The sequence below is a fragment of the Mesoplodon bidens genome (genome assembly GCF_964165515.1).
Source record: "Mesoplodon bidens genome assembly, chromosome: 10".
NCBI lineage: Eukaryota > Metazoa > Chordata > Mammalia > Artiodactyla > Ziphiidae > Mesoplodon > Mesoplodon bidens.
Window position 1 is genome coordinate 62,132,402 of NC_138172.1, and position 25,004 is coordinate 62,157,405.

The window sequence follows — 25,004 nt, forward strand, 5'->3', positions numbered from 1 at the left end:
CAAGCCACCCACCTTCACGTTATGGAGACACACAGGCTCAGAAGGTGAGTTCCTGCAGCCCTTCTGGTTTTCTACCTCATTCCTCATCACTAGCCGCCCCTTCTCCCTAACCTGTGTGCTATCTTTTAGAAGTTACTCTTGTCTCATTTCAAAACAGTCTTAGGAGACCACAACCCTGCGTACATGAACGGCTCTAAGTGCAGGGGAAGAGGCGAGATTCAGGGTACAACACGCACCGCAGGCCACAGGCTTTGTGATGCCTAGTGGGGCTGCTCAGACACCTCTTCGGGCAAATTCCCTACTCCTATGCCCTGCTCCACAGTGTACAGTCCCTATCAGACATTCACACACGTTTGCTGCATGATGAACGAACAGGTGAGGGGTACTCACATCACGGCTTATCACGCATAGTCTCTGACTCGGAAAAACCCGAATATCGCCACTACTTACCCTAACGAACTGAATGTCATCTTCATCTTCCTCGGGTGTTGACTCGGACGCCTCAGGCCCAGCTGGAGGGACACATTCTATTATCTATAAAAATAAGCCAAAACACGGTTATCTAGACAACCCCGCACTTACAGAAGGAGATTTTTCCGAAGGGAACGAAGAAGGAAAGCTCTCGCGGAGACCTAACGGAGCCCCAGCCTCCGCGAGCCCGAGCTCGCGCCCGTGGACCGCAGGGGCCCCTCCGCACCCCTTCTCCCAGGAGCAGGGAGCACGCTCCCCCAAGAGGCAGTCGGCCTCGGAACCCACGCCGCGCCCGCGCCGAGCATTGGTCCCCGAGCCGGGCGGCCCTTGTTGCTGCGGGGCCCTCTCCCCCAGGCCCACTAGGTTCCCAGGCCCCAGACGCTAGGCCCCAAACTCTAGGCCTCCAGACCCCCAGGCCCCTAGTCCGCCAGGCCCCAGATCCCAAACCCCCCAGGCCCAGGCCCCCAGACCCCCAGGCCTCCTAGGCCCCCCAGGCCTCCTAGGCCCCAGGCCCCCTAAGCCCCCCGGACCCCAAGTCCGGCCCAGCACCCCCCGGGCTCTGCACAAGGCCGGGCCCAGCCCGCTACTCACCTCCGACCCTGGGTCTTCCATCTCCCCGCCGCCGCCGCCGCCGCCGCCACTGGCGGCAGAAAGGGCTGCAAACCGCTTCCCGTGAGCAGCAGCCCAGTAGGCCCGTACGGCCTGGCTTCACTCTTAGAGTCCCGGACACACTCGCCCGCCGCGCGGGCTGCTGGGAACTGTAGTTCCGGCCGCGCCGAGATCGCTCCGCGCGCGGAGGGGCGCGGGAAGACTGAGCTACTGCGCATGCGCTCCTCGAGAACCTTCTGCTGCTCAAGGGGAATCAGTAGGTGACCTTTCTCTCCCAACTTCTCTCTCTGTTTTCTGTTTTAGAACAAAATTGTGGTTTAGATACTAGATCAATGGTGTTAAAATGCTTTCTAGTGAAATAGTGACTAACCGTTTTCTTTAAAAAACACGCAAACAGGGGCTTCCCTGGTGGCGCAGTGGTGGAGAGTCCGCCTGCCGATGCAGGGGACACGGGTTCGTGCCCCGGTCCGGGAAGATCCCACATGCCACGGAGCGGCTGGGCCCGTGAGCCATGGCTGCTGAGCCTGCGCGTCCGGAGCCTGTGCTCCGCAATGGGAGAGGCCACAACAGTGAGAGGCCCGCGTACCAAAAAAAAAAAAACAAAAACAAAAAAACACGCAAACAATTGTGAATAGATAAAATGTGTGAAAACAGGTATTATCTGAGGACATGTAAAGCTTTTCCTCCTTTCCCCATCAGCCTAAGATCACCTGTTGTCCGACGAACCTGTATTCCCACAGAATCACCTTTATGATTCTGACCCTGGCCTGCAGTGAGCGAGGCCATACAGCGGAATAACCTCAGGAGACAAAGGAATGGAGTTATGAGATTTTAAGGAAGGGTTTAGGTAGGTGAAATGTCAGTGAAACTGTTCTGATAGGGTCAAAAGCAATTATAGGGCCGCGTGTAAAGAGTTCAACATTAGGTCTGGACTGCAAAGGCCTTGGTAACTTGGGAACTACAAATTAAGATAGATACTAAATGATGTATCCAGAAACCCCTGTTCCAGGTGTGAGATGTGAGGCTGGTTCTCTATATCAAAGAGACCAGCCAAGAGAGGGGCATTTCATTCTTACTGATACATTTTCAAAGAACAAAGTGTCTCATAGTCTGATTTTAGAGAACAAAGTTTCTCATTGAGCAAATAAGAAAGCAGTAGTTATCAAAGTCACTTTGACTTTGTGCCGTATATCTTTGGTAGAGATATTGTCCCTTGTTAATGTTTAAGCTGACTTTGTGTGTGATATTTAAGCCCAGCAGACATTTAATTTAATTTCTCGTCGGAGGTCCGTTTTTGCCGGTCTAAATGAGCACATGACATTATGTTCATAGGTGGTATTAGATACAACTGTTATATTTTTTGCATTTTCACAAAGTGCACTTGTTCCAACTAAATTTGGGGCTTGTAAAAGAAAGTTGAGAACAGGAGGGACTGACCATGATGATCTCCCCAAAAGCCACAGGTAAATTAACCATTTCTAAATCCCATAAATGTCTAGGAGAGGTTTGCATTTAAAAGATTTTCCTAGTCTGCTGGTAAGAGTTCAATAGAAACGCACTGTGATAGGTTGCCGTTGGGAGTTTTTCAGTTAAGCTCTTGGTAAACAGCAGCCTAGAGCCCAAATGTGCTCATGCCCTTCATTTCGGTAATTGTTGAGGGGATGGTCTTTTCCATTTAAGATATTCTAATAGGTATGTAGTGATATTGCATTGCGATATTTTTTTAAAATATGTATTTATTTATTTGGTGGCAGCAGGTCTTAGTTGCAGCAGGTGGGCTCCTTAGTTGCAGCTCCAGGGCTCCTTAGTTGTGGCATGCATGTGGGATCTAGTTCTCTGACCAAGGATCGAACCCAGGCCCCCTGCATTTGGAGCACAGAGTCTTATTCACTGCGCCGCCAGGGAAGTCCCCTGCATTGTGATCTTAATTTGCATTAACCTAATGACTAATAACGTAATAATGTTGAGCATCTTTTTATGTGTTCCTTTGCCATTGGTATGTCTTCACTGGTAGTGTCTGTTAAGACCTTCTGTCTGTTATTTAAATGAGTTATTTATTTTCTTATCGAATTTTGAAAATTGTTTATTTATTCTGGGTACAAGTCCTTAACAGATATGTGATTTGCAAATATTTTCTCCTAGTCTGTGGCTTTTCTTTCCATTTTCTTAAAATTGTCTTTCAAAGGGAAGTTCTTACATTTGATGAAGTCTAATTTATCAATTTTTTTTTTTTTTGGTGGTGTATCTAAGCAAGATTACAAATATTCTTCTTTGTTTTCTTCTGAAATTTTTAGAATTAGGTTTTAATTTTAGGTCTGTGGTCCATTTAGAATTCATTTTTGTATATGGTGTGAGGTATGCATATGTATATACCATTGTTCCAGGACGAGCTGTTGAAAAGAATAGTTTTCATTTGAATTGCCTTTGCACCTCTGTCAAATACCAGTTGTCCATATTCATGTGGGTCTGTTTCTGAACTTTCAGTTATATTCTACTGATGAATTTATCTATCTTGACACCAGTACCACACCATCTTGATTACTGTAGTTTTTCAATAAGTCTTGAAATCAAATAGTTAGTCTTTCAGCTTTATCTTCTTGTTTATCTAATTGTTGTAGATGTTTAACTTATCTCAGCAACGTTTTGTAGTTTTCACTGTCAGATGTTATCTTGTATTTTGTATCTTGTTATCTTATATATCTTGTCAGATTAATTGCTAAGTATTTCATATTTTTTGATGGTATTGTAATTGGTATGATTTCTCAAATTTCAATTTCTGATTGTTCATTGTTATTACAGAAATAAAACAGATTTTTCTCTAGCTTTATTGAAATATAATTGACAAATAAAAATTGTATACATTTAGGTGTGCCACATGATGTTTCGATATTATTACGCATTGTGAAAAGATTACCACAGTCAAACTAATTAAGATATCTGTCACCTCACATAGTTACCATTTTGTGTGTGTGTGTGGTGAGAACACTTAAGATCTACTCTCTTTGCAAATTTCAAGTATACAATACATTATTAACTATAGTCACCATGCTATCTGTTAGGTCTCCAGAACTTACTCATCGTATAACTGGAAGTTTGTACCCTTGGACCAACATCTCCTCATTTCCCCCAGCCCCACAGTCCTTGGTAGCCACCATTCTGCTCTATGTTTCAATGAGTTCATCTTTTTTAGATTCCACACATGAGATCATGTAATATTTATCCTTACGTGTTTGGCTTATTTCAGTTAGCATAATGTCCTCCAGGTTCATCCACATTGCTGTAAATGGTAGGATTTCCTTCTTTTCTAAGGTGGAAGAGTATTCCACTGTGTACGTGTCTTTATCCAGTCATATGTCAACAGACATTTAGGTTGTTTCCATGTCTTGGTTATCATAATAATGGTGCAATGAACACTGGAGTGCATATATCTCTTTGAGATACAGATTTTATTTCCTTCGCATATATACCCAGAAGATATATGCTAGATCGTATGGTAGTTCTATTTTTAATTTTTTGAGGAATCTCCATTCTATTTTCCATAGTGACTGTACCAATTTACATTCCCACCAACAGTGCACAAGGGTTCCCTTTTCTCCACATACTTGCCAGCCCCTATTATTTCCTGTCTTTTTTATAATAGCCATCTTAACAGGGATGAGGTGATATCTCACTGTGGTTTTGCTTTGTATTTCCCTGATGATTAATGACATTAATCACCTTTTCATGTAACAGTTGGCCATTTGTATGTCTTCTTTGGAAAAATAAGGTCAGGTCCTTTGCTCATTTTTAGATTATTTGGTTTTTTGCTATTGAGGTGTATGAGTTCCTTATATATTTGGATATTAATCTCTCTTTAAAGAGATTTGGTTTATGGTTTACAAATATTTTCTTCCATTCTGTAGGTTGCCTTTTTGTTTTGTTGATAGTTTCCTTTGCTGTGGCAGAAACTTTTTACTTTGATGCGATTCACTTGTTGATTTTTGCTTTTGTTGCCTGTGCTTTTGGTGTCATATCCAAAAATATCATTGCCAAGACCAATGTCAATGAGCTTTTCCCCTACATTTTCTTCTATTAGTTTTTCAGTTTCAGGATTTACATTTAAGTCTTTAATTTAGTTTGAATTAATTTTTGTGTATACAGTAAGATAAGGGTCCAATTTTATTTTTTTGCATGTGAATATCCAGTTTTCCCAGCACCATATATTGAAGAGACTATTCTTTCCCCATTGTGTGTTCTTGATGCCCATGTCAAAGATTAGTTGTTGACATATGGGTGGTTTTATTTCTAGGCTTTCAATACTGTTCTGTTGGTCTTTGTATCTGTTTTTATGCCAGTACTATATTGTTTTGATTACTATAGCTTTGTAATATAACTTTAAATCAAGAATTGTGATGTCTTCAGCTTTTGTTCTTCTTTCTCAAGATTTCTTTGGCTATTCAGTGGCTTTTGCGGTTCCATAGGAATTTTAGGATTGTTTATTCTATTTCATGAAAATGCCATTGGGATTTTGATAGAGATTATAATTGAATCTGTAGATCATTTAAGGACACTTTAACAATATCATTCTTACAATCTATGAACAGACCAGTGGGGGTGTCCCATTTGTGGGGGTCTGCATGTGAGGTGTCCCAAGGGGCTGGTGGGCAGGCCTCCTGGTGGAGTCTGTCCGTCAGTAGGATCCTCAGCCCTTTGTTGAGTCTGAGTCCTGGTTGCTGTAATTCCCATCTCTCTTCCCTGCACCCAGCCTCTCCCCTATCTAGCCATTTCAAATACCTCGGGATTCTGGATAGGCAAGAAAGAAGTGGGCCTCTTAGGCAGCATTCAGCATGGCTTGGGTGGACCAGTTCATTCACTACCTCTCACTTACCCCCATGGGAGAAATTATGGGCCAAGGGGGTTTCTCTTGGTACTAAGCTGTGCCACCTTGGGGGAGTGGTGATGTGGGTAAAGTGAAACTGTTCTTACCATCTTCAGTCCATCTGTTCTTGGATTTTTTTGTTCAATGGTGTGCTGGAACCTCTCTGCTGGACCCCTGGGCTCCCACAGAGGTAGTCTCATCCATGGGTGAAGATGATGGTAGAAAACTCCTATTCTGCCACCTTGCTGACCCGACAGCTGAAATACAATGATTTCTGTAAATTGATCTTGTATCTTGCAACTTTGCTGAACTCATTTTTTAGTTCTTTTTTTTTTTTTACACTTTTTTTACTTTTTAGTTCTAATACTTTTTTGGAGATTCCCTTAGATCATCTGCATAGATAAACTTGTTGTCTATGAATAAAGACAGTTTTTTCTGCTTCTTTTCCAATCTGAACACCTTTTACTTATTTATTTTTAAAGACTTTGCACATTCCACTGACTCTTTTTTTGGTTGCACCAAGCCTTAGTTCTGGCAGGCAGTCTCCTTAGTTGTGGCTTGCAGGCTCCTTCGTTGTGGCTCATGAGCTCCTTAATTGCGGCTCCTGGGCTCCTTAGTTGTGGCAGCATGTGGGATCTAGTTCCCTGACCGGGGATCAAACCCAGGCCCCCTGCATTGGGAGTGTGGAGTCATCCACTGCACCACCAAGGAAGTCCCCTGAATACCTTTTATTTCTTTCCTTGGTTTATTGAACTAGTTAGAAGCTCCAAAATAATCTTGACTATATGTGGTGAGAATGAACATTCTTGACGTGTTTCTGACTTTAGAGGGAAAGTATTCAGTCTTCCATCATGAAGAATAATGTTAGCTGTAGGTTTTAACTGCTTTGTTAATTTTCAAATTTGGGACTTACTGAGACACGTTGACTTTTTGACCCTGTATTTGACTATGACCAGGGAACAAGAGCACTGATATTTGTTATTGACCCCCAAGATGATTAGCCCTGGCCAGGCTCCACCTCACAGTGACCAGAGCCCACAGAATGAACATGGACATATACTTCCAGTGGATGGTCTATCAGGTGACCACAAAATTGAAACCCAGAGAGCAGACAATGATGTTGCAGATACTGAATTAGAAAAAATTCACCTCAGCTCTTATTTAACAAGCATATATGATCGTTCAACATATGAAGCTTTTTATTTTTATATTTTTAGGTTTTTAAAAATCTTTTTAAAAAGTCTACAAATAATAAATGCTGGAGACGGTGTGGAGAAAAGGGAACCCTCCTACACTGTTGGTGGGGATGTCAATGGGTGCAGCCACTATGGAGAACAGTATGGAGGTTCCTTAAAAAACTAAAAATACAGTTACCATAGGATCCAGCAATTCCACTCCTGGGCATATACCCAGACAAAATTCTAATTTGAAAAGATACAGGCACCCCTGTATTATGTAAAGAAGCCATCAGCCTAGAAAGTGATTTTCTCCCTGGATTTTATACATTAATAAGAAAAAAGCAAATGCTTTTTTTGTTTTCAATGGGATTTATTTATATTTAAGTAAAAGTAGCAAATGTTAACCTAAGTTACTTCCTTAAGAATATTTATTTTGTAGAACCACATTGTTATCAAGCAACATTTATGGAATGTTCCTGGGTCCACAGTACTGGACTTTTTCAACCATCATATTCACCCTCCTTTCCAAGTTTGAACATGGCCTTGTGCACTGAAAAAGCATGGCTTGACATTGTACAGTTGTCACGTGTGACAACCTGATATCAAACAAGAAGCCTGTTGATAAAGAATGTTTTATCTTTTATTCATTTACAAAATGGTATTTGTATATGTGTATGATTACTAAACCCATATGATTTTGTTTTCAATTATTTTCTCTTCTGATACTATGAAAACAAATCAGTTAAAACTAAGCAATGTAGCAGTTTGATGTTTTGTATTACACATGCATATTTAATATACTTTGGGCAATAAAAACTTAGAAGCATGTAAACAAACAAACATGAAAAAAGATTTTTTTAAAAGTTGATGCATTGTTTTAACAATCACGAAAACTTGGGTTTACTTCTTTTTCAGGAGCACAGTGGAATAGTTTAATATGCAAATAAGAAGGTCTTGCTGTTCTCATTTTTTCAGATTCTTATCTTATACAATTTTATGTAACAGAATAATCCTGTAATCTTATTGCCAAAGCTCTATTACTTCATTAGATATGAGTATCAGATTTTAGGCTGATTTTGCTGCTGTCATGTTTGTGAACATTGATTATTTCACTGTATACTTTTCCAAACATGTGCTTATACTAAAGATCCAAAAGCTAAAATGGAGAGTCATTGGTAATAATAAACATACAGGGATTGATTAGGACAATGATGAATCTTAGGGGTTAAAGTTTTTGTTGCTAGGATAAGAGCTCTGATCGTCCTGTTAGGTTAGCTGTACAAAGGACCACTTTGGGGCGGGAAAGTGCATATTTCCAAGAAACCATATTGCATGCTCATGGGCCTGCTAGAAATTCTCTGGTTTGATGCGTCACTGGTACTGAGGGTGAAATCTACATGCAGCTTCTTCACAAGCTTGTGCTCCATCAGGGCGGCCCAGCAATGTCACAGGTTTCTCCCAGCCTGTCACTGCACCTGTCCCTGTGCTCACTGCCCGGGAGGCTGCAGAGTCTCCAGCAAAATCCAATGTTAGATTTACTACTGAAGGTGCTTTTATTTCAGGTAACTATAATACCTATAAAAAGCAAGTAAAAAAAAAACAAAAACAGAAAATTTATGTTAGAGTTCTTATAGTATTTTTAACAGTTTTTAGGTTATAATAATATGTTATAATAACAGTATGAGTTATTTATCTTTGTGTCAACTACAAATTTTTGCTTAAAAATACAAAATTGTTAATAAGAACAGTTATTATTGAGGTGACTTAGGAATTATTTTATGATCTATTCAGAAGAATTCCAGCATAGCTAACAACTAAAATATTTAACATATATTTTTATCTCACAAGACTTTTAAAAAACTCAAACACACAAAGGAAACTTAATGATCCCCACATACCCATCTTAAAATATTATCAACAATTCTGTTTGTCACTCTTTGGTAACACTTATTTATTGTTTAAGTATCAGGAAATTTCCCAAATCTGCCTTGCTTCTGTCATATATATATCTTCTTTATCCATTCATCTATCAATGGACACTTGGGTTGCTTCCATGTATTGGCTATTGTAAATAATGCTGCAATTAACACAAGGGGTGCATATATCCTTTCAAATAGTGTTTTTGTTCTCTTTGGAAAAATATCCAGAAGTTGAATTGCTGGATTGTATGGTAGTCCTATTTTTAATTATTTGAGGACTCTCCTTAATGTTTTGCATAGTGGTTGCACAAATTTACATTCCTATTGACAGTGTACGATGGTTCCCTTTTCTCCACGATTTGTTATTTGTTGTCTTTTTGATAACAGCTATTCTGGTAGGTGTGAGGTGATTGCTCATTGTGGTTTTGATTTGCGTTTCCCTGATGATCAGTGATGTTGAGCATCTTTTCATGTGCCTGTTGGCCATATGTATGTCTTCTTTGGAAAAATGTATGTTCAGGTCCTCTACCCATTTTTTTTTAACATCTTTATTGGAGTATAATTGCTTTACAATGGTGTGTTAGTTTCTGCTTTATAACAAAGTGAATCAGCTATACATATACATATATCCCCATATCTCCTCCCTCTTGCATCTTCCTCCCACCCTCCCTATGCCATCCCCTCTAGGTGGTCACAAAACACCGAGCTGATCTCCCTGTGCTATGCGGCTGCTTCCCACTAGCTACCTGTTTTACATTTGGTAGTGTGTATATGTCCATGCCACTCTCTCACTTCATCCCAGCTTCCCCTTCCCCTTCCCGTGTTCTCAGGTCCATTCTCTACATCTGCATCTTTATTCCTGTCCTGCCCCTAGGTTCATCAGAACATTTTTTTTTTTAGATTCCATATATATGTGTTAGCATATGGTATTTGTTTTTCTCTTTCTGACTTACTTTACTCTGTATGACAGACTCTGGGTCCATCCACCTCACTACAAATAACTCAATTTCGTTTCTTTTCATGGCTGAGTAATATTCCATTGTATATATGTGCCACATCTTCTTTATCCATTCATCTGTCAGTGGACACAGGTTGCTTCCATGTCCTGGCTATTGTAAGTAGAGCTGCAATGAACATTGTGGTACATGACTCTTTTTGAATTATGGTTTTCTCAGGGTATAGGCCCAGTAGCTAGATTGCTGGGTCATATGGTAGCTCTATTTTTAGTTTTTTAAGGAACCTCCATACTGTTCTCCATAGTGGCTGTATCAATTTACATTCCCACCAACAGTGGAAGAGGGTTCCCTTTTCCCCACACCCTCTCCAGCATTTATTGTTTGTAGATTTTTTGATGATGGCCATTCTGACTGGTGTGAGGTGATACCTCATCATAGTTTTGATTTGCATTTCTCTAATGATTAGTGATGTTGAGCATTCTTTCATTTGTTTGTTGGCAATCTGTATGTCTTCTTTTGAGAAATGTCTGTTTAGGTCTTCTGCCCATTTTTAGATTGGGTTGTTTGTTTTTTTGACATTGAGCTGCATGAGCTGCTCATAAATTTTAGAGATTAATCCTTTGTCAGTTGCTTCATTTGCAAATATTTTCTCCCATTCTGAGGGTTGTCTTTTCATCTTGTTGATGGTTTCCTTTGCTGTGCAAAAGCTTTTAAGTTTCACTAGGTCCCATTTATTTAGTTTTGGTTTTTATTTCCATTTCTCTAGGAGGTGGGTCAAAAAGGATCTTGCTGTGATATATGTCATAGAGTGTTCTGCCTATGTTTTCCTCTAAGAGTTTGATAGTGTCTGGCCTTACATTTAGGTCTTTAATCCATTTTGAGTTTATTTTTGTGTATGGTGTTAGGGAGTGTTCTAATTTCATTTTTTTACATGTAACTGTCCAGTTTTCCCAGCACCACTTATTGAACAGGCTGTCTTTTCTCCATTGTATATTCTTGCCTCCTTTATCAAAGATAAGGTGACCATATGTGCGTGGGCTGATCTCTTGGCTTGCTATCCTGTTCCGTTGATCTATATTTCTGTTTTTGTGCCAGTACCATTACTGTCTTGACTACTGTAGCTTTGCAGTATAGTCTGAAGTCCAGGAGCCTGATTCCTCCAGCTCCGTTTTTCTTTTTCAAGATTGCTTTGGCTGTTCGGGGTCTTTTGTGTTTCCATACAAATTGTGAAATTTTTTGCTCTAGTTCTGTGAAAAATGCCATTGGTAGTTTGATAGGGATTGCATTGAATCTGTAGGTTGCTTTGGGTAGTATGGTCATTTTCACAGTTTTGATTCTTCCAATACAAGAACATGGTATATCTTTCCATCTGTTTGTATCATCTTTAATTTCTTTCATCAGTGTCTTATAGTTTTCTGCATATAGGTCTTTTGTCTCCTTAGGTAGGTTTATTCCTTTGTATTTTATTCTTTTTGTTGCAGTGGTAAATGGGAGTGTTTCCTTGATTTCTCTTTCAGATTTTTCATCATTAATTTATAGGAATGGAAGAGATTTCTGTGCATTAATTTTGTATCCGGCTACTTTACCAAATTCATTGATTAGCTCTAGTAGTTTTCTGGTAGCATCTTTAGGATTCTTTATGTATAGTATCATGCTCTACCCAGTTTTTAATTTGTTGTGTGCTTTTTTACTGTTTGATTGTATGAGTTCTCTGTATATTTTGGATATTAACTCCTTATTGAGTATGTCATTTACAAATATTCTTCTCCCATTCATTAGGCTGCCTTTTTGTTGGTAGTTTCCTTCATTCTTCCTTTTTTTTCTTTTTCTGTTCTTTTCTTTGCTCTTCTTTTGCCTCTCTTCCCATGTGATTTGCTCACTCTCTTTAGAGTTACATTTGGATTCCTTTCTCTTCTTTGTGTGTGTATCTATTATAGATTTTTGCTTTTAGTTACCATGAGGTTTATATATTTTATATATACATGTGATTATTTTAAGTTTATAGTCTCTGAAGTTCAAACACATTCTAACAACCCTGCATTTTTACTTCCTCCGCAGCATGTGTCATGTTTCTGACATCATATTTACATCTTTTTGTTTTGTGTACCCCTTAACTACTTATTGTGGATATAGATGATTTTGTCCTTTAACTTTCCTACTAGCTTTGTAAATGGTGGATATACTACCTTTACTGTATGTTTGCCCTTACCAGTGAGATTTTTTCCTTTTGTAATTTTATATTTCTAGTTGTGGTCTTACTTTTCCACTTAGAGAAGTCCCTTTAACATTTCTTGTAAATGTTAGTGCAGTTTAGTGGCGCTAAACTCTTTTAGATTTTGCTTGTCTGGGAAACTCTTTATCTCTCCTTCAAATCTCAGTGAAAGCCTTGCTGAGTGGAGTATTCTTGATTCAGGTTTCTCTTTTCATCACTTTGACTGTATCATGCCACTCCCTTTTGGCCTGCAAAGTTTCTGCTGAAAAGTTGGCTGACAATGTTATGGAAGTTCCCTTGTGTACAACTAGTTGGTTTTCCCTAGCTGCTTTTAAGATTCTCTCCTCATCTTTAACTTTTGTCATTTCAGTTATAATGTGTCCTGGTGTGGACCTGTTTGGGGTCATCTTGTTTGGGACTTTCTATGCTACCTGGACATGGAAGTCTGTTTCCTTTCCTAGGTTAGGGAAATTTTCAGTTATTATTGCTTCAAAAAAGTTCTCTCCCTCTTTCTCTCTCTCTTCTGCTTCTGGGACCCCAACAATGTGAATGTTAGTATGTTTACTGTTGTCTAAGAAGTCTTTTAAACTGTCCTCATGCCTTTTTATTCCTTTTTTTTTTCTCTTCAGCTTGGGTGATTTCCACCTCTCTGTCTTTCAGTTTGCTGATCTGTTCCCTGTATCATCTAATCTACTGTTGATTCCTTCTAGTGTATTTTTCATTTAAGTTATTTTATTCTTCAGCTCTGTTTGGCTCTTCTTTATATTTTCTAAGTCTTTGTTAAACTTCTCACTTTGTTCATCCATTCTTCTCCCAAGTTTGTTGAGCATCTTTATGATGATTACCTTGAACTCTTTATCAGGTAAATTGCTTATCTCCACTTCACTGAGTTCTTCCTTGGGGGTTTTATCTTGTTTCTTCCTTTGTCACCTCATTTTGCCTAATTCTCTTTGTTATTTGTATGGTATGTAACCTAATGGTAGGTTGGCTACATTTGATGATCTTGGAGAAGTGGCCCTTTGTAGGAGTCTTGCTGTGGGGCCCAGCAGCACACTCCACTCTGGTCACCAGAACTATATGCTATAGGGATGCCCCCATGTGGGCTGAGTGGGCCCTCTGTTGTGTTGGGGCTGACTACTGTGGGTGCCGTGATACACAGGACTGGCCTCTGGTCCAGTTGACTGCCAATCCCTACCTGCTACAGAAGCTACCAGCTGTTGGTTGGTGGGGCCACATCCTGGCACAGCTGGCTGCATGGCCTGGGGAGTCCTGGGGATGGTGCTGGCCCACTCTTGGGTGAGGCAGGGTCCTGGCAATTCTGGCTGCAGGCCCAGGGTGTCCCAGGTCAGCTGGCTGCAAGGCCCAGTGGGTCCTGGGGCTTGTGCCGGCCCACTGGTGTGTGGTGCAGGGACCTGGCACGCTGGCTGTGGGGCTTCGGGCTCCCAGTGCTGGTTCTGGCCTGCTAGTGGGTGGGGCCAAGTCCCTGTTCAGCCTGAGGGCGTCCCAGGACTAGGGGTGACTGGCTGGTGGGCAGGTAAGCCCCAGCGCTAATAGGCTAGAGGGAGGACTCCAAAATGGTGCTTACCGGTACCAGTATCCTCATGGTAGAATGAGCTCCCAAAAGTGGCTGCTGCCAGTGTCTATATCTCCAGGGGAGTTCCAGTTGCCTCCTGCCTACCCTGGAGGCTGTCCAAGGTCAGCAAGTGAGTCTGACCCAGGCTTCTTTCAGATTGTTGCCTCTGAGCTCGGACTCGGAGCATCCGCGATTCTGTACATGCCCTTCAAGAACGGAGTCTCTAAGTCCTACAGCCCTCTGGCTCTCCTGAACGCAAGCCCTGCCTTCAGAGCTAGATGTTCTGGGAGCTTACCTTCCTGGTGCAGGACGCTAGGGTTGGGAAGCTTGAAATGGGTCTTGGACCCCTCACTCCTTGGGAAGAACCTCTGCAATTGTGATTATCCTCCTCTTTGTGGGTCACCTACCCGGGGATGTGGGTCTTGACTGTACCACAACTCCGCCACTCTTACCCTTCTTGTTCTGGTTCCTTCATTATATCCTTAGTTGTAGAAGGTCTTTTCTGCTAGTCTTCAGGTTGTTCTCATAGACGGTTGCTCTGTAAACAGTTGTAGTTTTGGTGTGCCCCATAGGACGAGGTGACCTCAGGGTCTTCCTACCCTGCCATCTTGGTGACCAGGAAATCATTTAGATCAGGATTTCTCAACTTTGGCAGAAATGACATTTGAACTGGGTAATTATTTTGTTGTGGGGGCTGTCCTATATATTGTAGGATGCATAGCAGCATTCCAGGCTCCTGTCCACTAGATGCCAGTAGTATCGCCCAGTTGTGACAACCCAAAATATCTGTGTTTTCAAACCCCCTCTTTCAGGGGCAGGGGACAAAATCCCTCCCACTTTGTTTGAGCACTGCTGTATTAGATCACCTTTAAGTTATGCATATGTAATATTATGGTAGAGATTATGTAAACTGTGGCAGCTTTGGACATTTCAGGAGAAGGCTGTTAGACCACTTAGTGGGATGTTATAGAGGTGATCTTCTAATATTCTGTAATTCTCATAAAAAAATTTTCTTTAGCTCTCGTAAGAAAACAAAAAAATGGAGAAAGTTCAGAAAGATTGGGAACATCAAGCTCTAGGCAGAGTGTGAGCTGCTAGCAAGTTGAGGGCAGTCACAGGAGTGAGAACAAATAGATCACAAAGGAGGCAGGATGGGATTTAGCTCTTGCTTTCACAGAAATGAATCTTAGCAGGGAAATGGTTGTCCTTTCAAATGCAAGCAAGTGGCAACTTCAAGCTCAGTCCTGAGTGGAGGGCACAGTCTACCAGGGCCCCTGGTGGGGTTGCTGGGCTTCCTGGATGTATTGGAATTTGTAGAAATCTACATGGTTTCACAGTACCTATTGCCTTGCTTATAGTAATGGGAGGACAGTTTTTTTTCCAAAGAATACTTTTGAGGGCAGGGGGCGGAAGGGTATGGTTTGCCTGAATAAATGTGTTCACTTTAGACTCCTATTAGTTAAATGAGCAAGAAGAGAAAAGTATAGCAGCATTCCACCAGGTGGTGCTATATCTGACTCATTCACCAAGCAGGGCTGAATTAGGTTTTCTGTGACCCTGTCTCTCCCAGTGTATTTTCTCAGTCCTTTTGAAATAATGTAGATTGAGCTATACTTCAAATGAAAGATATCTGCTGGTTGAAAAAAAATTTCCATTCTAGTGTAAATCTCTACTTCTGACTCAAAATATATGCATTTATATTCCAAGGATCTATCTTGACAACCAAGCTCAGGCGCAGGAGGCGCTAGAACATATTGTGTTCATAACAAAAGATTTCTCCCTCTTTTTTTTTTTTTTGCAGTACGCGGGCCTCTCACTGCTGTGGCCTCTCCTGTTGCAGAGCACAGGCTCTGGACGCGCAGGCTCAGTGGCCATGGCTCACGGGCCCATCCGCTCTGCAGCATGTGGGATCTTCCCAGACCGGGGCACGAACCCTTGTCCCCTGCACCGGCAGGTGGACTCTCAACCACTGCGCCACCAGGGAAGACCTCCCTTTTTCCAATTTTAATTAATGCTATCGCCAGGTGATTTGATAACACTGCGACTGGCCAGTACAAGCAAAACTGATATAAATATTTTTAACTTCAATTTCTTCAATACTTTGCTGACTGTTATCAGAGATGAGTTTCATGCCTACCCTCATCAGCCCGGGATATAAAAAAGGCAGAGGTTAGGATATTAAAATGCGTTGCAGAGCTCTGAAATACAATGTGCTCCAGAAGACAGCCCTGTGACCTGGAGGTCTGGTTACATGGCATTTAAACAGGGAACTTGGCCGTGATACACCAGGACAACTGGATAGCCTAACATCAAAACGAGAAGTTCTATATATTCAATACACTGTGATAAGCCATAATGGAAAAGAATATGAAAAAGAATTTTTATATATGTATAATTAAATCACTTTGCTGTATAGTAGAAATTAACACAACATTGTCAATCAACTATACTTCAATTAAAAAAACAAAACAAAACGAGAAGTTCTAAGGGCTCACTTAAGCAATTATCTCTTAACTGGGAAGTTGTGCAATTCACCATGTACTGACATTTTTAATCCCTTGGGGAGAAAAAGGATACAAATATGTTTATCTTTTATAAATCTTCAGGTCAGTCTACCAGTATGTATGAACCAAGAGAAAGAATTTCGCTGCAGCTGTTATAAGTAGGTTTTTGGTTATTTTGTTTTGTTCTTTTAAGGAAGAGAGACTATTATTGACCATCAGCAGAGGTAGCCTTAATTGAATAGTAACATACTAAGGGACCCTCCAGGAGGATGGGGCAGTAGTTAAAACAGTGGGTGGGGGGTGGGGTGCGTCCACATCCCATTTAAAACATGGTCAGAAGAAAAAGACAAGTGACATGGTCTCAGGCGAAGAGCAGGCAAAATGGAAATCAAAGATAGAAGTAAAGAAAATGGAAGGAAAACCTGCCCTCATGTGTTTATCATATATGTCTGTTTATCAATTAAAATATTAAGAGCACAACAATGCATATTTGTCATATATTTTCCATCAAAATAATGGAGAGGAAGGGTGAGGACAGGTGGAATGGCCAGGACTTTGAGTTGCTAAAGCAAACACAAAGTTCCTCATCACAGGCTTGCCTAGGGCAGGGCCTGACCATAAAGTGTATTTCCTTTAGAACTCGCTGAAAACAAATATTTCTTCCTTTTAGTATTTTAATACAAACATATTGGTAAAAATCCTTATCAAACAAATACAAACTATAACAACTGACTTAAAGATTTAAAGACATTGAGAAGCAGGATGGGGATGGTAGAGTGCACTGATGTACCTCAGAGACCTTCCTAAAGGTCTGTATCTCCCTTATTCTAGAGAAGCACTTCCTAAATTGCCACGTGTCCCTCCTTTGGCTGCTTTCTACCCTTACCCACAAGATAACATGTGTTGTGTGAAGAAAAAGAAAAGTTACATAGTGAAACACATTTGGAAAACACTATACACTATATGCCCTTCTTAGAGATTTCTGGTGCACTTGGGCATATTTAAAGGGCATCCAAATATTTGAGAGGCTCTAGGAAAGGAGAATCCGTGTAACTGACTCAGCATTTCCCAAGTTTAAATCCCCATCCCCGTCCCTACCTTCACCCCCAGGAATACTCATTATCATCTCACAGGCCTCTAGTCTCCTCTAGTAGAGTGTTTGGGAAATGCTATTCCATAGATACAAGTATTGTGTCTTCTTGCTACATTGAAAGGATTGTGAAGATTTACAAGACTTACCAAAAGGATCTACTTAATATCCTGAGAGTTCAGATTTTTGCTCAAATTTGGCTTCTTGGTACAATTGTTTAGCTTTTGCCCTATCATTCTCCTAATTGAAACATCATCTGTGTTGGGAAATAATTGTTTTGTGATTCCTGTAAAAACAACAACAAAACACAGAAAAACACTTTGTCAGAAGGATGTAGACTCACAGATGCAGAGAACAAACCAGTGGCTGCCAGTGGGGAGAGGGATGGGGGAGGGGCGATATTGGGTAGTGGGGGTAAGAGGTACAAACTACTATGTATAAAATAAGTTATAAGGATACATTGTACAACTGGCAATATAGCCAATATTTTATAAGTATAAATGGAACATAAACATTAAACATTGTGAAATACTATATTGTACACCTGTAACTTATGTAATACTATACATCAACTATACTTGAATAAAAATAAATTAATTAATTTTAAAAAACCACTTTATCAGGCCTTTGCATCTTAAGGTATGGACTGAAATAAAACACCAAGCAATTCACATTATAATTTTGTCTCTATTTTGAAAAAGCAGCCCAACACCCATGAGATATTTAAATAGATGAATCTGTAGGCAGAGTTTTCAAAGCAAAGCAAGAGATAACAAAAGTCTATATCATAAACTGAGAGCATACATATATGTCTTCCTATGGTACCATTCAGCTTTAACCTTGCTGCTTGCTCTGAATGCTAAGTGCCCTTGATCCAAAATGCTGGGAATTTATTTTTACCCATTCCCAACATCAGTTGAAACAAGCAGATTCTGACTCTTTTCCAACTAAGAAATGATGCGCTATTAAAATAGAGAGAGCTGTGATTCAGTGAGTCCTTAAATTTGTTGGATATTTGCAAAAAAATTCCTTGCTAACCTTGCTAACCTAAATTATCATATTTAAAGAGATTAACTTAAAAACCATAAGTAGGATGGTTAAATTAACCTCTGTTTTTTTCTGAATAAAAGATAAGGGATATTTCTAACCAAGAGAAGAAAAAGAAAATAAAACATAAACTGTTACTAAAATTTTGTTGGAAAGGATTTTGAAAATTTACTTTTCTAAAGCTATGAATTTTATGAATCCAAACTTTTCAGTAATATAAAATTCATTTTTATTTTAATAACCATTTTTTTTTTTTTTTTTGCGGTACACGGGCCTCTCACTGCTGTGGCCTCTCCCATTGCGGAGCACAGGCTCCAGATGCACAGGCTCAGTGGCCATGGCTCACGGGCCCAGCCGCTCCACGGCATGTGGGATCTTCCCGGACCGGGACACGAACCCATGTCCCCTGCATCAGCAGGCGGACTCTCAACCACTGCGCCACCAGGGAAGCCCTTAATAACCCTTTTTAATGTAAAGTTTTTCTACAAAATTCCCCATATATCATAAGAGGTTTAGGCTATCCTCAGATTTTTCTCTCATAGAAAAATAAACTTGAAGAAAATAAAAGATAATGAAAGAACAACTTAAAGTTGAATGGTAAAATAATTTCAGATTCATGTGCCAATATAATACAAACACATTATCACCTATGATTTCTTGAACTTCATTCTGATTCATAGCTGGTTTCACTGCCTTGTCCCTTGAAGTAGAGGATTTTGCCCCCGTCAGGCTGTGTGTGGCCATGTATTCATTTGTGTAGAGCACTTGCATTAAATCATTAATAAACTTCTGAGGCTTGCTCTTGTTGCAACGGGCAATCTGCCATTTTTCAATCTTGAACTAAAAAATTAAAAATAATAATTGAAATAACTGAAAAAGGAAAGGAAAGGAATATCTGAAGAAATATATTACTCAATGAATACAGACCAGAAAACAAAACCAAGTCTTTAGGTGATGTATGATACTTTTAATATATATTGTACATTTCAGGGGTTAGAGTTAGATGTTAACTTTGAGATAATTCCCAACATTTATGAGGTATTTGTTCTAGAGTGTATACAAATTCTTGTCGTGTAATCTGGATTTGGTGCTTTAAGGATTAATCCATACTTAACATTTCCTACTAAGTGTGGTAGCATAATAATGGCCCACTGACAATATTCACATCGTTATCCCTGTAACCTTTGAATATGTTACCTTATATGGGAAAATCAACTTTGTACGTGTCATTAAAGTACCTTGAGATGGGGAGAGTATGCTGAGTTATCCAGGTGGGTCCAGTCCAATCATGTGAGCCTTTTTTTTTTTTTAACACTTAAAATTTGTGTACTTTATTGCAGGTACGAATATGTATATTTACATACACATATAACTTTATAAATATATACACACAGTATCTGGTACATAGTAAGCACACCATAAATGTTAATAATAATAATGAAAATGGCTAACATTTATTGAGCACTCACATGAGCCCTTAACTGCAGAAGAGGGAAGCAGAAAGAAGACACAGAGGAAGGAGGAGAGAATAGAAGAGTGAGAGGGCTTTGCCTGCCCCGACTGGCTTTGAAGATGATGGAAGTGGACTATGAACCAGGGAAGGGGGCTGCCTCTAGAAGTGGGAATGGCCTTCAGTTTATAGTTGACAAGAAAACAGAAAACAGGGAACTCGGCTCTAGAACCATAAGAAACTGAGTTCTACAACAACCCCCATGGACAGGAAACAGATTCTTCTCCAGAGCCTCCAAAAAAGGAGAGTACCTGCCAACACCTTGATTTTACCGCATTTCTGACCTACAGAACTCTGAGGTGGTAAGTTTGTATTATTATAAATCACTAAGTTTGTGGGAATCTGTTACACAGCAAAGGAAACCGGTACACTAAGATTCAAATATTCTGAATGTTAGATAGTGAGCATTTAATTATTGCTCTTGAAAGCATAATTTCCCAGGCCAATTCTAACAAAACTTGTATTTTTAGCTTCTATTTCTTGATTAAGAGAAGTCGGGAAAGTAGAAGAATTGTGTTCTGCCAGCATGTACAGCCTAAAATTCACCTTGTCTCAATGATACAGTTTTATAACCTTTAATGCATAGTTGTCCTTCTGTCACTGGTTTAAGAATTTCCTAGTTTAATAACTTCATCACTGTCCACCATTTGAATTTAATTTTCTGAACTGGATATTCATTTCACAAATATTAGATTTATTGCAAAAACACTGTTTTATGTAGTCAGAATATTATGATTGACCTAAAGTTACATAAAGTGATCTGATAAGGCAGTGATTATGTTGTACAGTAATTTTAATTTTGTATGTGACTGTATCCCAGAGAAAGATGGGATGGTCTTCCAGCTGACCTGTTTCTCATCCGCGTGATGCTCTTCCTCAGCTTTCAAGGAAATTGGTGAACTGGAATTAGAATTAGAATTACTACATGTGGAGGCAAATGAATCTGGTGAGGAGTTATTTGTTGCTCTCCAGAGGGTGGACGCAGACGTGGACAGGGTTCCTCCACCCTTGAGCAGGGCCTCCGCCATACCAACCAATTCTTCAAACTGGGTGACGGCCTGTGGTAAAACTAAAATGGCAAGAAAAAGTAGTACTTTACAAATACTTGTCATAGCAGCATAGATACATATTTTGTATGATGTGTATATGCATAGAAGTATGTAGAACAAACTGTTAACACTTGCTATCTTTGGAAAATAAACATGGTAAGAAGAATGGTTGGAACATATTTACTTTTTTTTTTGCTGTACGCGGGCCTCTCACTGTTGCGGCCTCTCCCGTTGTGGAGCACAGGCTCCAGATGCTTAGGCTCAGCAGCCATGGCTCACGGGCCCAGCCACTCTGCAGCATGTGGGATCTTCCCGGACCGGGGCACGAACCCATGTCCCCTGCATCGGCAGGCGGACTCTCAACCACTGCGCCACCAGGGAAGCCCTAACATAATGTTTTTAAGACTTGATTCTTTTTCTAATTGCTAATGATATTATTTGAAGGTGTTTAAGGAGACATTACTGATTTTATCACCTTCCATCAGGCCAGTTTAAGTGACAAGATAAAATAAACTGTTTCTCACAGATTGAAATAAATTTTCTATGGCCTTAGTGCGTGATTTCCCAGGGAGTCAAAGGCCATCAAATTAGTAAAAATTCATGGCCACAGTTCAAATCTATGTGTTCACATATTAAAGATGGATTTTGGTAATCAACTGAATGTTCTCTTTGTTCCTTTTTTTAAATGGAAACTTACACATTCAAGGCTTTCATGCCTCCATGTTAAATGGTCTTCTCTTGTTATATCTAGTTTGTTTCCTAAGGACAAATAACATTTTGTTGGAGTTGGAAGACACCTTGAACCCTGTTTAATTCAACTCCTCACTCTATGGTTAGGAGTAATGCCTGCTGGAGAGGCGAAAAGAGTCTGAAACTTTTTTGTACTTTTCTAAGCATATTATTGAGCTATATAATCTTTGGAATAATTGCTGATTGGAGACCTGAAAATCAGACATATTGATGACATGTCCAAATCAATACATTTAGTACTATGTTAATAGAAAAATGTAAACATCTGCTAAAGAAGAAAACCTTATTTTATATTTTTTTCAATTAATATTTGCTAAGCACCTCTCATGTGCCAGACAGTTGTTCAATCAGCAATTATTTATTGAGCACTTAATAATAGTAGACATTTATCTAGCTTCTACTCTGTGCCAGGCACTATTCTGGGAACTTTACTGATGTTCACTTGTTTACTCCTCATTGCAACTCTCTGAGATAGGTATTATCATTACCCGCAATTTACAGATGAGGACAGTTAGGCAACAAGAGGTTAAATAACCCATCAGGGTCAGCTCAGTGAAAGGAAGAGCCAACATTCAAATTCGGACTCTGCCAATTCCATGCTATAAACTTCTATGTCATGCCAACTCTCAACATTTGCCCACCACTCTGTTAGGTGCCAGGGATGAGACTGGGAGCAAAACCAGATGTGATCCTAGACTCTTGGAACTGGGAGGGGGTAGAGAGTATTGTTTACCTACCCATGCTGTGTGTAAGAATTTGGCCCGCTCAAAGAAGGTCTGGCCACCTGCCCTAACCGCCACCCACCCCCACCCAGTTCCTGGGAAGTAACCTCTCAACCCTTGAATTTCCCGAGCGATAGCAGGAGTGTCTTTGTTATTCATGGTGAGCCCCTTAGAACACACCTGATTTATGTTTATGCTAAGGAGTTTCTCAGGGTGGGGACAGTCACACCCAATAATCTTAGGGTAGAAGCTGGCCATAGCCAGAAAGCCAGAAAGACCATGTGGGCAATCAATCAGTGAATCAATCATGCTCATGTAATGAACCCTCAGTAAAAACTTTGGACACCCCAGCTCAGAGAGCTTCCTGGGTGGACAATCCTCTGTGCATTTTGTTGTAACATATAAAGACTAGTAGGTAATGTATCCTGAGGACAGAAGTTCCTCACTTGGAAACTAACCAGACTCTGCCCTATGTGTCTCTTCCAACTTTGCCTGGTTCTAATTTGTATTCTTTCCCTGTAATAAATGTAAACATGAATAAAATAGGTTTTGGTGAATTAAATTTCTCTGGCAAATTTCTCTGGACCTGAGGGTGGTTTTGGAAAACCCCTAAACTTGCAGTCAGTATCAGAAGTCTTAGAAGACTTGGCAGTCTAGAGGACTGTGCCCTTAACCTTGTGGTTTGGCTAACTCAAGGTGCATGCAAAGAAATGAAAAATCACAGTTGTTAAGGTCACAGAGAAGAGGCAAACAGCCTAGAGAGGGAAGGGCCACAGAGGGCTTCTCTTAGGAGCTCAAGATTGATCTGAAACCTGAAGGCTGAGCAGGAATTAAATAGCCAGAGGGAATGAGGAGGTCATCAGAAGCATAGGAAACACAAGTTCTGTATTTGAGGAACTGAAGCTGGAATGTAAAGAGAAAAAGGGAATTCTGCATTAAAGTGGGGTTTAGAGAATATTCACTGTTTTTTCTAATAATGAAAGTTATACATGTTCATTGGAATATATCCTTCTTGCCATTTCTATCTTTGTATATCTCTATCTATATTTTCTTTTACATAATTAGGACAATGCTATATGCATAGCATTGTATCATGGTTCTTTTTTCCAATTAAGGCCATAAACTGAATATTTTACCTATTTTATTAAATCTTGGAAAATATGATCTTTTGAGGTCGAATTTGCTTAGAATCAAAGTCAAGATCTTATGTGAAGTCTGAGCAGAATTTAAGTAGGTAGAGGGGGATGAGTTTGACAAAAGGATATACCCAATTAGCTCACACTAATATGTTCGAGATATAGAACATTTCTGCCCACCCAGAAATTTGCCTCATGTTCCTTCCAAATCAATCCCTGGACTCACCTCAGGGGCAACCATTAATGTGACTTCTTTAGTCAGAGACACGTTTTAACTGTTCTAGAATTCCATGTAAATGGATACAAACAGTATATTCTCCGTGTTTTGGTCTGACTTTTTTTTTGTTGTTTTTCTGCATAATGTTTTGAGATTCATTCATGTTGTTGTGTCAGTTAGTCATTCTTTTTTCAGGAGGATGAATATTATTTTTATTTTTTATTGAAGTATAGTTGATTTACAATGTTTCAGGTGTATAGCAAAGTGATTCAGATATATATATATATATATATATATATATATATATATATATATTCTTTTTTGTTGCTGACTGATATTTAATTACATGGATGCTCCCAATTAAAGTATCCATTCACCTGCTGATCGGTTATTTTCCACTTGAACACACGACTTTAAGGATTCCCTAATATCTCAAGGTATTGATGTCCTCTAATTTATTCAAATGCTTCTTTTTTTCTTTTTGGAATTTAGGTTGCTTCCAATTTTTCTTGATTACGGACAAAACTCTTATGAACCACCTACCACACACATCTTTATATTTATCTCTTATCGTGTCAATGCTATAAATTCCTGAAAGCGAAACAATAGGCTCAGAGGTATAAATGTTTCCAAGACTCAGTTAATGTCACTGAATGGCTCTCCAAAAAGGGTCTTCCAACTTGAATGCCCACTAGCAAGGTAAGAAGTCAGCCACATCACTGCACCATCAACAAGAGGTGTTCATAATTAACAAAAATATTCACTATTTTGATAGGTTAAAATTTTAGTACAATTATTTAAATTATTGCAATTATTTGATTATTGTGAAGTTGAATACATATTTATTTGTTTATTGATTATTTGAACTTATTCTATGAGATACCTATTAGACCAAAGAATGTTAGTACTTTTTTTATTTTATGATAGCTTAGATGGTTTTTGTAAAGTGCTTATAGGAATGCCTAGTGCATTATAAACACAATGTATTAGCTATTATTATTAATTCCCTTATATCTTAAGCACTTTAACCTCTAATTTGTCATAAGTTGCAATTATTTTTCTTAGAGTATTTTAATTTTAGTATGTTTTAAATGTACACATGTACAAAATAGATAACTAATAACAACCTGCTGTATAAAATAAATAAATAAAATAAAAATTTTTAAAAAGCACACACATATTTTTAGTTTTTACTTAATTAAA

The 25,004-nt window shown here is 39.5% G+C and overlaps 2 protein-coding genes across 2 annotated transcripts in view; both read right to left on the reverse strand.

The window, feature by feature from the left end:
• Nucleotides 1-1,176, reverse strand: part of LOC308623771 (E3 SUMO-protein ligase KIAA1586-like) — a gene marked incomplete at its 3' end in the record, with an annotated part of 32,149 nt that extends 30,973 nt beyond the window's left edge. Inside the window, exons 1-2 of the mRNA XM_081246464.1 lie at nucleotides 1,063-1,176; nucleotides 451-534 (exon numbers count right to left, since the gene is read on the reverse strand). Of these exons, the coding sequence (XP_081102590.1) occupies nucleotides 451-534; nucleotides 1,063-1,083 (105 nt within the window). The 5' untranslated portion in view covers nucleotides 1,084-1,176. The remainder of the gene's footprint in view (nucleotides 1-450; nucleotides 535-1,062) is intronic.
• Nucleotides 1,177-7,926: 6,750 nt separating this feature from the next.
• The window catches only part of LOC308623371 (BEN domain-containing protein 6), a 121,224-nt gene continuing 104,146 nt past the window's right edge, over nucleotides 7,927-25,004 (reverse strand). The window contains exons 5-8 of the mRNA XM_081245653.1: nucleotides 20,776-20,996; nucleotides 19,065-19,257; nucleotides 17,520-17,656; nucleotides 7,927-8,691 (exon numbers count right to left, since the gene is read on the reverse strand). Coding sequence (XP_081101779.1) covers nucleotides 17,529-17,656; nucleotides 19,065-19,257; nucleotides 20,776-20,996 — 542 coding nt within the window. The 3' untranslated portion in view covers nucleotides 7,927-8,691; nucleotides 17,520-17,528. The remainder of the gene's footprint in view (nucleotides 8,692-17,519; nucleotides 17,657-19,064; nucleotides 19,258-20,775; nucleotides 20,997-25,004) is intronic.